Raw genomic sequence first — 10628 nt, forward strand, 5'->3', positions numbered from 1 at the left:
GACTCTGTAACACCACACACTTAGGACGTGACGATGCATGCCTATAGACTCTGTAACACCGCACACTTAGGACAGACCGTGCATGCCTATAGACTGTGTAACGCCACACACTTACAACATGACGATGCACACTTTACACTAAATTGGTAAAAGAAGTATTTTTCGTTCTTCAATACTAAATTAGCCTTATATCGTTATAACTTTGTTACTTAATAAGCTTAATTTTTAAACATTTCTACTTTAATAACACGTAGCTTAAAACGCACATTGTACAGCTGCACAAAAATATTTCCTTTATGTCCTTATTCTGTAAGCTTTTTTTGTTTGTTTGGTTTTTACTTTCTAGACTTCTTTTGTTAAAAACTGAGGCTCAAACACACAGTCTCCCAGGCCCACACAGAGTTAGGATCATCAATGGCACCGTCTTCCACCTCCATCCCACCCCTCACTTTGCAGCCACCTCCTACAGCCCCTGTCAGGTTCAGGGGCGGTAATGTGCACAGGGCTGTCATCTCCCATAGCAGTGCCTTGTTTTGGAATACCTCCTCAAGAATCTGCCTGAAACTGTTTTACAGTTAACTATTTTTTTATAAGTAAAAAGGATATACTCTAAAATAACAAGAAAAATTATTATAGTAAATGCGTAAGTAGTAGCTTAAAACATAGTAGCTTATCATTACCAAGTGTTAGATGCACATGATTGCTTTAGACTGGTGGCACTGTTGGTATGTTGACTCCAGCATCACCACAGACAGGTGAGCAACGTGTCCTGCTACAGCATTTTTACAGGTGACTCAGCTTCAGTTACAATCTTAGGGACCACTGTCATTGTGCAGTCCATATCTGGAGTGGAGTCATGGTATGTATTCTTTTTTGAGGAGTCATTCTTCTTTTATTTTGAGCTCCATCTGTGTTTTTATGTGTATCCATAGTTCATTCTTTTTACTGCTGATGCTATTACCTTATGTGAATGTACCAGATTTATTTAATGCATGTTGATGTGCATTTGGGTTGTTTGCAGTTTGTAGTGACGGAGTGTCCAAACAGTGAGATACCTTTCCTGCTGCCTGAATATGCGCTTTCATTTTCTTGGCTGAATAGCTAGAAGTGGGTTGACTTCTATTCTAGATATTATGCAGAGAAGGGTACATTGCTAAACTTTTAAAAAATGGTTAAGCTTTTTCTGTTTTTGTTGTTGTTGTTGTTGCAGTTTTAGGCAGGGCTGGGTTTGAACCCACCACCGTCAGTATATGGGGCCAGCACCCTACCCACTGAGCCACAGGTGCCACCCGAAGCTTTTTCTTTTAAAAAAAAATACATTCCATCAGCGGGGTATGAGAGTTTCCATGACTCGACTTCTGGGATTTACTTGGTATAGTTTCTCTAAAATTTCTAGCATTCTGGTGGTTATGTAGTGGTCGCTCATTGCAGTTTTGATTTATCCTTGCCTGGTGACTAATGATGAACTTATTATTTTATGAGCTTATTTTTGCAATCCTTATGTCTTTGGCGAAGTTTCCGTTCGGATCTTTTGCCCATGTAAAAAAAAATGTGTTTTGTTATAAGAGTTCTTTATGTATTCTTGGGGCAGTGCCTTTGGCTCAGTGAGTAGGGCACTGGCCCCATATACCAAGGGTGGCGGGTTCAAACCCGGCCCTGGCCAAACTGCAAAAAAAAAAAATAGTCAGGCATTATGGTGGGTGCCTGTAGTCCCAGCTACTCGGGAGGCTGAGGCAAGAGAATCACCTAAGCCCAAAAGCTGGAGGTTGCTGTGAGCTGTGACGCTATAGTACTCACTCTACTGAAGGTAACAAAGTGAGACCCTGTCTCAAAAAAAGAAAAAGAGTTCTTTATGGATTCTAGATGCCAGTAAGTCCTTTTGTTGGTTGTATGTTTTGCAAATATTTTCTCCTGGTCTTTGATTTGCTTTTTCATTTTCTTAAATGTCTGGTTTTTTTCTTTAGTTTGGTTCTTCTCCAGTTTAGCTGATTTATCTTCTAAGTTTTTTATTTTAGTAATCAGAATATTACTGATTTGTAATCTGATTTGTATTCTGATTTGTAAGAATTGTCCTGTACCCAAGAGCCGTCTAGGTAGGGAGGCCCTCTGCTCCTTGAGACTTTTCAGTAACTCTTGCAGGACATCGCCTACTTTTTCAACCCAAGCATCCAAGCTCCCTGTTCCTGCTTGGAGCTGATGCTTCTGCTAGGCACTTGGCAGGAGGGCGCTGCGTGTCCTGCAGGGAGGAGCAGAGCTCCACTCAGCTTGGCTGCTCCTGCTGGGCAGCTGCCTCTGTCACTCGGTCTTCCATCCAGACTCACTCCTGCCCTCCATCTTTGGTGAGCAAACTCCCTTATTTCTGGGAGGCCTTCTCTGAGGTCCTTTTTCATCCTTGCCCTGTGAGAGACAATTAACTCTTTCTCTGTTTTTTTCCTCTGCCACTTGAGATGACTGAAATCTTAAAGAGAAGGAACAGATCCCTCCACACGTGAATTTCTATTGCCTGGAATTACACAGAATACTAGAATGATATTATTTTTTCAGAGAATAGGCGTTTGGATTAGAAAAGACAACAGAGCTTGAGGCTCCCTGGGAAAGCAGGCCACGTAAGCTGGCCTGTGGAGAGAGGTACACTATAGTCTGTTTCTCTTCCTGACAGGTTGATATTAGGATACTTAATTGTGTTTGTTGTTTCTATATTATGCTTTTTTTTTTTTTTTTAAGACAGAGCCTCAAGCTATTCCCCTGGGTAGAGTGCTGTGGCATCACAGCTCACAGCAACCTCCAACTCCTGGGCTCAAGCAAGTCTCCTGCCTCAGCCTCCCAGGTAGCTGGAACCACAGGCGCCTGCCACAATGCCCAGCTATTTTTTGGTTGCAGCCATCATTGTCATTTGGCAGGCCAGGGCTGGATCTGAACCTGCCACCTTGAGTGTACGTGGCTGGAGCCCCAGCCACTTGAGCCACAGGCACCGAGCCTATATTATGCTTTTAATAAATAAAATGTGAGAGTATGTGTGTGTGTATATATATATTTTTTCATTATAAAAATAGTAATCGTTCATTTTTTAAAAATACTTTACATAGAGAGCAAAAGTATTTTTTAAAATACTTTACAAGAGAGACAGAGCCTCAGGCTGTCGCCCTGGTAGAAAACCATGGCATCACAGCTCACAGCAACCTCCAACTCCTTGAGTTTAAGTGATTCTCTTGCCTTAGCCTCCTAAGTAGCTGGGACTGCAGGTGCTCGCCACAATGCCCAGCCATTTTGGGGGGGGGGGGGTTGTAGTTGTCACTGTTGTTTGGCAGGCCCAAGCTGGATTTGAACCTGCCAGCTCTGGTGTATGTGGCTGATGCCTTAGCTGCTGGAGCTATGGGCGCAAAGCTAAGGAGAGCAAATGTTTTTTTAAACAAATGGTGCTAGGACAACTGGATATCTGCATGTAAAACAATGAAGGTGGACCCCTACCTCAAACCGTATATAAAAATTAAGTCAAAATGGATCAGAGACCCAAACTTAAGAACTAAACTGTCAAACTCTTAGGAGTAAAAATAGATGCAAGTCTTCATGACTTTGGATTACATAGTTTGTCTTTTATGACACCAAGAGCACAAGCAACCAGAGAGAAAATAAGTAAATTGGACTTCATTGAAATTGAGATTTTTGCTTAAAAGACACCATCTCTAAAGTGAAAAGACTGAATGGGAGAAAGTAATTACATAATTATATGTTTGATATGTGTGTGTGTGTGTATACATATATCTATGCCCCTTATATATATTTTATACATATATATCTAAAGAACTCAGTAATAAAAAGACAAATGACCCCATTTAAAAATGGCCAAAGGACCTAAATAGACAGTTCTTTAAAGAAGATGTACAAATAGCCAATGAGTTCTTGAAAAGATGCTCGGCATTGCTTACCAAAAGGGAAATGCAGATTAAACCCACAGATACCACTTCACACCCACTAGGATGGTTGTATAAAAAGACATTATGAAGTGTTAATGAGGATGTAGAGAAATTAGAACCCTCTAATTGTGTAAAATGGTACAACTGCTTTTGGAAGATAGTCTGACAGTTACTTAAAGGGCTAAATACAGCATGCCACTCACAGGTGTTACCCAAGGGAAATGAAAGCATATGTCTACAACAGTAACTCGTGTGTGAATATTCATAGCATCATTCACAATGGGCAAAAGGTCTAAACAACTCAGTTGGACATCAACTGATGAGTGGACCCATCAAATGCAGTAGAACCTCTATCTATAGTCGACCACCTCTCTGCACTGACCACCTTCTTAAGTTGACCTAATTTTCATTGGACATGTACCACCTGTCCGTATCATCAGTATAGTAGGCCTACTTCCTCGTGTTGACCACCTCCATGTGTTAACCAGTTTGTTACAATCCCTTGGTTAGTTACAGTGATTCTGCTGTATTATATGTCCATACAGTACAGTGTGATTCAGTCATCATAAGGGGTGAAGAACTGATAACATGCTGCAACATAGATGAACCCTGAAAACGTGCTATGACTTGGGGTCAAAACAGTAGCTGGACAGGGCCTGTTTCTCCTCCCCCCTCCCCCAGTAAACCTTGGCTAGATGTTTTGCTACTTAGTTTCTTTTATAGAGGCTACATGAATCTAACTCATCTGTTAAAGCATTTTTTGAGAACAGAGTGCAATTAATTAGGTTAAACTCCCATTAAGTCTAGTTGTAGCATCATTCCAAAGTGTTTCTAGTTTGTTATTGGCTCAGAGTTTCACTTTTATGTTGTCAAATCTCTTGACTTTTACTTTTCTTTATATAATGTGAATAATTGTATACTACTGTTACTCTTGTTTTCAGATGGGAGGAGAGATTAGGACCCTTGCCTAAGGTCACAGGGCAGGAACGAGGTCAGGCCATGATTTGAGCCATGTCTGAGTCTAACACAGCCCATGTATGGGACTGCTCTGCAGCACTGCCCCTACTGGACCTCTCTCTCACCACCACCCAGCAGAAAGGAGAGGGGGGCAGGGAAAGGCCATGCTCAGTGGTTTATGCCTATGATCTTAACACTCTGGGAGGCCAAGGTGGGAAGACTGCTTGAGCTTAGGTGCTTGAGACCAGCGTGAACAATGCTGAGACTTCATGTCTATTAAAAATGGAAGAATTAACCAACTACTGGGGAGGCTGAGGCAAGAGGGTTGCTTTTGAGCCCGGGAGTTTGAGGTTGCTCTGAGCTACGTTCATACCACTGTGCTCCAGCCTGGACAATAGGACAGACCTGCCTCAGGAAACAGACGTGAAGAGAGGGGAGAAGGGTTCCAACTTCTGTTCGGGAAGGATTTGTCACAGACAGTTCTTTTTGTGTGCCCTTAGATCTCATAGTAGAAGACTTAACATTTGTTATCCTTCTTTACTGCAAGAACAACAATGTGATAGCAGAAAAATGCTAAGTACAACATTAGACTTTTTGTTACTTATTTTGGATAGAACATCGTGGTTATGCTTCTGTTGATCTCAGTCAGACTATTTAGAATACTGATGTTTCTTCTGACTTTAAGTTCATTTTAGTTTCTTTTGTTGGATAATAACTTAAGGAAATTTCTTGAAGGATTTTAAACTAGGGGACATTAGTGATATGATAAGCACTAGTTTCTGTTAGACCCCTCAGCAAATTGGATCTGAGAAAGTTTGCCCTAGGTAAGAGCAGCAATTTATAACTTGTTTTAATTTTCCAGCATTTATTCTCTTAGTAGAGGTACAAGGCCATTACGTTGATAAAATGTCACTACCCTTGCGAACGGTCTTTCATATGTGATGTTTACAAGTGAGATTAGTTTTAATTTTTAAAGATTAAGTCTGGGTCTTGGCGAAAGGGTCTTGTTCAAGGAAAGAAAATTCATTTCAGTGTTGGAAATAACTTCTTTTTTTATTTTTTGAGACAGTTTTTGTCACCCTCAGTGGAGTGCTATGACATCATAGCTCATGGCAACCTCAAACTCTTGAGTTAAAGCAGTCCTCTTGCCTCAGCCTCCCAAGTAGCTGGGACCACATGCTCCTGCCACAACGCCCAGCTATTTTTAGAGACAGAGTCTTACTCTTGCTCAGGATGGTCTCAAACTCCTGAGCTCATGCAGTTTACCCACCTAGACCTCCCAAAGTGCTAGGATTACAGACCCAAGCCACCATGCCTGGTCTTCACTTACTTGTTTTTAATGGCTGCTCTAGTGTATGGCATCAGATTTGGGACATGACGGTTAATTTGTATATGTATTTTATGAACATAATTCTTATAGGCAATTTTAATAATCATTTTTTTCCATTGTATAATAGTTTTTTAACAAGCAGATTTGGATACAGCTACATGTTTGTTTTGTAACTGTCTTATAAACTTCATTTATGTTATTTTTTCTGGAAATTTAAGATCAAAATCTTGAAAATGGTATTACAGTGAGAATATTTTGACATGACTTAAAAACACTGTTAAATATTTTGTTTCAAATGTCTCCAGTTTATTATCTACTGTGTGGGTCAACAAACTTCTGTGGCCCCAATTGCCTGTTTGTAAGTTAAGTTTCATTGGAACGTAGCCACACTCGGCATGTTTCTGTATGTATGGGCCCTGGTCTACTGTGTAGAAGATTTTATCCTTTAGTTCTACAGACATCTAGATCTGAAAGAATCATTTCTCTTCTGTACCTTAATAACCTGGCCAGTGGCTTTCCCTGTGTTTCATTCCCCTCTGTAGCAAACTATCACTTCTTTGAGTTTGGTCTTCTCTTCTTTTTCTGAAACAGGATCGCCCTGAGTGGTAGGGAAGTGATGCCGTCTGAAGGTGACATCCTGTTCTCTATTCCTTCTGTCCTCTCGCTCCTTATTTTCACCTCCTGGTAATTGGGGGGAAGGGTGGAATGCTAGCGTAAAATAAATTGCTTTAACCATTAGCCCTGTTACTTGAAAAGGGGGTGGAGGGTGGTTTCCTGGCCTGCTTGAGAAATAAAACTTATCTAGCTTTCTGCACAATCTGTTTTGGGCTCATGGGATCTTCTGAGACTCAGAAGAAAGTTATGGAACTACTCCCTTGGAGAAAAAAAAAGAATATCTGTTCTTGGACGAAGAGGGTCTGGCCACCTGTCACTGTCAGCCCATATGCAGAGACAGGGGTAGGTCCACCGGACTTTGTTAGAAAGCCTGCAATTCTGGAGAACAGTGAGAGTAGCCTCTCCAAGACGGTTTTGTTTTTCCATTTCCAAAATTTTATACATAAATTTTATACATAAAAGTTAAAAGCAAGAACCATACTAACCTTTATCTTAAACAACAGTTAACTAACACTTATTTTAAATAATAGTAATTGCCATAACCCCTGACCCATAATAAACAATCATTTGCATAACTTATGACCCAAAACAACATACCTAATTTCAAAGTTAATTTCCTGGGCAGTGCCCATAGCTCAGTGAGTAGGGCCCTGGCCACATACACCGAGGCTGGCTTGTTCAAACCCAGCCTGGACCAGCTAAAACAATGACAACTGCAACAAAAAAATAGCCAGGCATTGTGGCGGGTGCCTATAGTCCCAGCTACTCGGGGTCTGAGGCAAGAGATTTGCTTGAACCCAAGAGTTTGAGGTTGCTGTGAGCTGTGACATCATGGCACTCTACCGATGGCAACATAGTGAGACTCTTAAAAAAAAAAGTTAATTTCCTAAATCAATTGCCGGAAACTACTCAAGGTATACACTTTTAGGTTAAGGCTGAGTTTACAAAACAACAAGAATGTAAGACATGAGGTCAAGGTCACTTAGGACCTAAACGGACCAGACCAGCTGTGTCACGTCAGCCCAGGCCTCACTATCTTACTCTTACTACACATGCTTTCATATCCAGAATATATTATTACAGACATCCGGAACGCTCTCTGAAACTACTCCCTGTGGGGACAGAGGGAGTCCAAAGATGCCATCTTAGGAACCCCTGTTGCCACCCTTCTGCTGGGACTAGAGCTAGGCAAACAAAAAAGGTTCTTTTTATATATATATATATTTTTTTTCTGAGACAGCGTCTCACTTTGTTGTACTCAGTAGTGCCATAGCATCATTGCTCACAGCAACCTCAAACTCTTGGGCTCAAGTGATCCTCCTACCTCAGCCTCCTGAACAGCTGGGACTATAGGCTCCCACCGCTACACCTGGCTATTTTTGGAGATGAGGTCTCGCCCTTGCTCAGGTCAGTCTCAAACTCCTGAGCTCAAATGATCCTCTGGCCTTGGCCACCTAAAGTGCTAGGATTATAGGCCTGAGCTACTGCGCCCAGCCTGCAAAAAAGTTTCCTAAAAGATTAGGAAATAAAGCTCATATGATTCCAACTCAGTATTAAAGTTAATTATGCTTCACTATTGCTATATCTGGAGATTTGTTTAGTACTCTTTGATGAAATTTTAAACATTTAAATATAAATGAGTGACTTTAACAATATGATCTAATATTCTAATATATGTTTTGATGTTAGAACTTTGAAGATAGACACCTGAGAAAAATAATTGATTTTAGGTGTTCCCGAAATAAATCCTTGGCTCAGGATAGATCCATCTTAGTTTTTCCAAATTGTGAAGGGAGAGTCAAGCCCTGGATGTTGAACCATTGTCTGCTAGATCTTGCCTTGTGCTCGGTGGTAGAGCTGTGAGGTTCCATGGATCCGAGTGCTTGCTTCTGATCTTGTGCTTTTGTACTTCTGCATGAGCCCTTCCACTTGACCAGTGTTTCCTGAACTTTATTATTCTTGAAATCAAACCACTTTTTAAAACTTAAATTCACGTGAATAACTACTGTGTGTGGAACATGGGTTTAACCTGCCTACAACTTTCTGCCTATTTGCCACTTAAAGGAACATAAATATTGGGAGTTTTGTCCTACCTAAAACTACCTTTATTTCTTTAGAGGACATCAAGTTCTTTTTGGGAAACACTCCTCTATGTGCTGGAATTTTAAAGCTTTGACTTTGACCTGGAGTATTAGTGGTAGAACCTGCTTTAATTTGGAAGTACCAGAGGAACCTAGGAGGGTTTGGGGATGCGTGGCTTCTGCCTGCTGAAATACCCCTTGCCTGGTGCAAATTTATATGTTTTAAATGTGGAGGTATTTGGCTCTCTGCATGGCATAGCTTGGGATCATAGCCTTGCAATAAACAGTTGGTTTGGTTTTTAACCTGGCCAACAAACGTGTGTATCTCCACATTTCCAAGTTGTATTCTCTTTTACAGGTTTGATCCTCCTCTTCTACCTAGTTTTTTATGGGTTCCTGGCTGCACTCTTCTCATTCACGATGTGGGTCATGCTTCAGACTCTGAATGATGAGAGGCCAAAGTATCAAGACCAGATTACTAGTCCAGGTAAATTGGTTGCGGTTATCATGGCTTTTAACAAATAGAGTCATAGAGTTGTAGTTGATTTTCATCGTAAATCTGTTTCATATAAGATAGTTAAATTTTGGAGTTGAGTAATGTGAAAGTTTTGACTATTGTTTAATTATATACATACTGATTTAAGGACCTTCATATTCATGTACTGATAAATCTTGAGTTTATTTTGTTTTTTGTTTTTTTTTGAGGCAGAGTCTCACTTTGTCACCCTGGGTAGAGTGCTGTGGCATCACAGTTCACAGCAACCTCAAACTCTTCGGCTCAAGCGATTCTCTTGCTTCAGCCTCCCAAGTAGCTGGGACTACAGGCACCCACCACAACACCCAGCGATTTTTTTGTTGCAGTTGTCATTATTGTTTAGCTGGCCTGGGTCAGGTTCGAACTTGCCAACCTTGGTGCATGTGGCCGGCACTGTATCCACTGTGCTATGGGTGCCGACTCGAATATTGAGAATTCTCATAAGCTGAGTTTGAATAGTATAGTTATAGTTAGGAATGACTTTTATGAATGTTGTCTAGTAGTTCCACTTTGAATTTCAGCCCTAGCTTGGGTTGAAGCTTCTTGGTTCTGATTGGTTATTAACAAAAGTGGTAAGAAATGACCAATCTACAGTCTCTACATCTAGAGAATATAATGAATATGCTCTTTTTTTCATTTCTGTTTTTTTTTGAGACAGAGTCTCACTATGTCACCCTTGGAACAATGCTGTGACATTACAGCTCACAGCAACCTCAAACTCTTGGGCTTAAGCAACTCTCTTGCCTCAGCCTCCCAAGTAACTGGGACTACAGGCATCTGCCACAATGCCCAGCTATTTTTTGTTTGCAGTTGTCATTGCTGTTTCAGCAGGCCAGGGCTGGGCTCAAACCCACCAGTCTTGGTGTATGTAGCTGGTGCTCTGCTCACTGAGCTATGGGCGCCAAGCCTGAATATGCTCTTTATACATTTAATTCGTTATCTTTATTGTCTTCTGGAAAAAAACCTCTTCATGGTATAGGATAATATACTTTACTATAGTGAAGGACCTAAGGAAATTTCACCCCAAAATGACTCCCAGGTATAGAAAATACTTCGGATTAAAGACCATTTAGGTCAAGAAATTCTGTAAGAGGCTCGGAACCTGTGGCTCAAGCGGCTAAGGCGCCAGCCACATACACCTAAGGTGGCGGGTTCAAATCCAGCCCAGGCCCACCAAACAACAATGATGGCTGCAA

At 41.0% G+C, this 10628-nt stretch overlaps 1 protein-coding gene across 1 annotated transcript in view; it reads left to right on the plus strand.

Moving 5' to 3' along the window:
• The window catches only part of ATP1B3 (ATPase Na+/K+ transporting subunit beta 3), a 47971-nt gene that overhangs the window by 22038 nt on the left and 15305 nt on the right, over nt 1-10628 (plus strand). The window contains exon 2 of the mRNA XM_003789449.3: nt 9256-9384. Coding sequence (XP_003789497.1) covers nt 9256-9384 — 129 coding nt within the window. The remainder of the gene's footprint in view (nt 1-9255; nt 9385-10628) is intronic.

This window comes from Otolemur garnettii, unplaced genomic scaffold (genome assembly GCF_000181295.1).
Source record: "Otolemur garnettii isolate 467f Iridium unplaced genomic scaffold, OtoGar3 scaffold00032, whole genome shotgun sequence".
Taxonomy (NCBI): domain Eukaryota; kingdom Metazoa; phylum Chordata; class Mammalia; order Primates; family Galagidae; genus Otolemur; species Otolemur garnettii.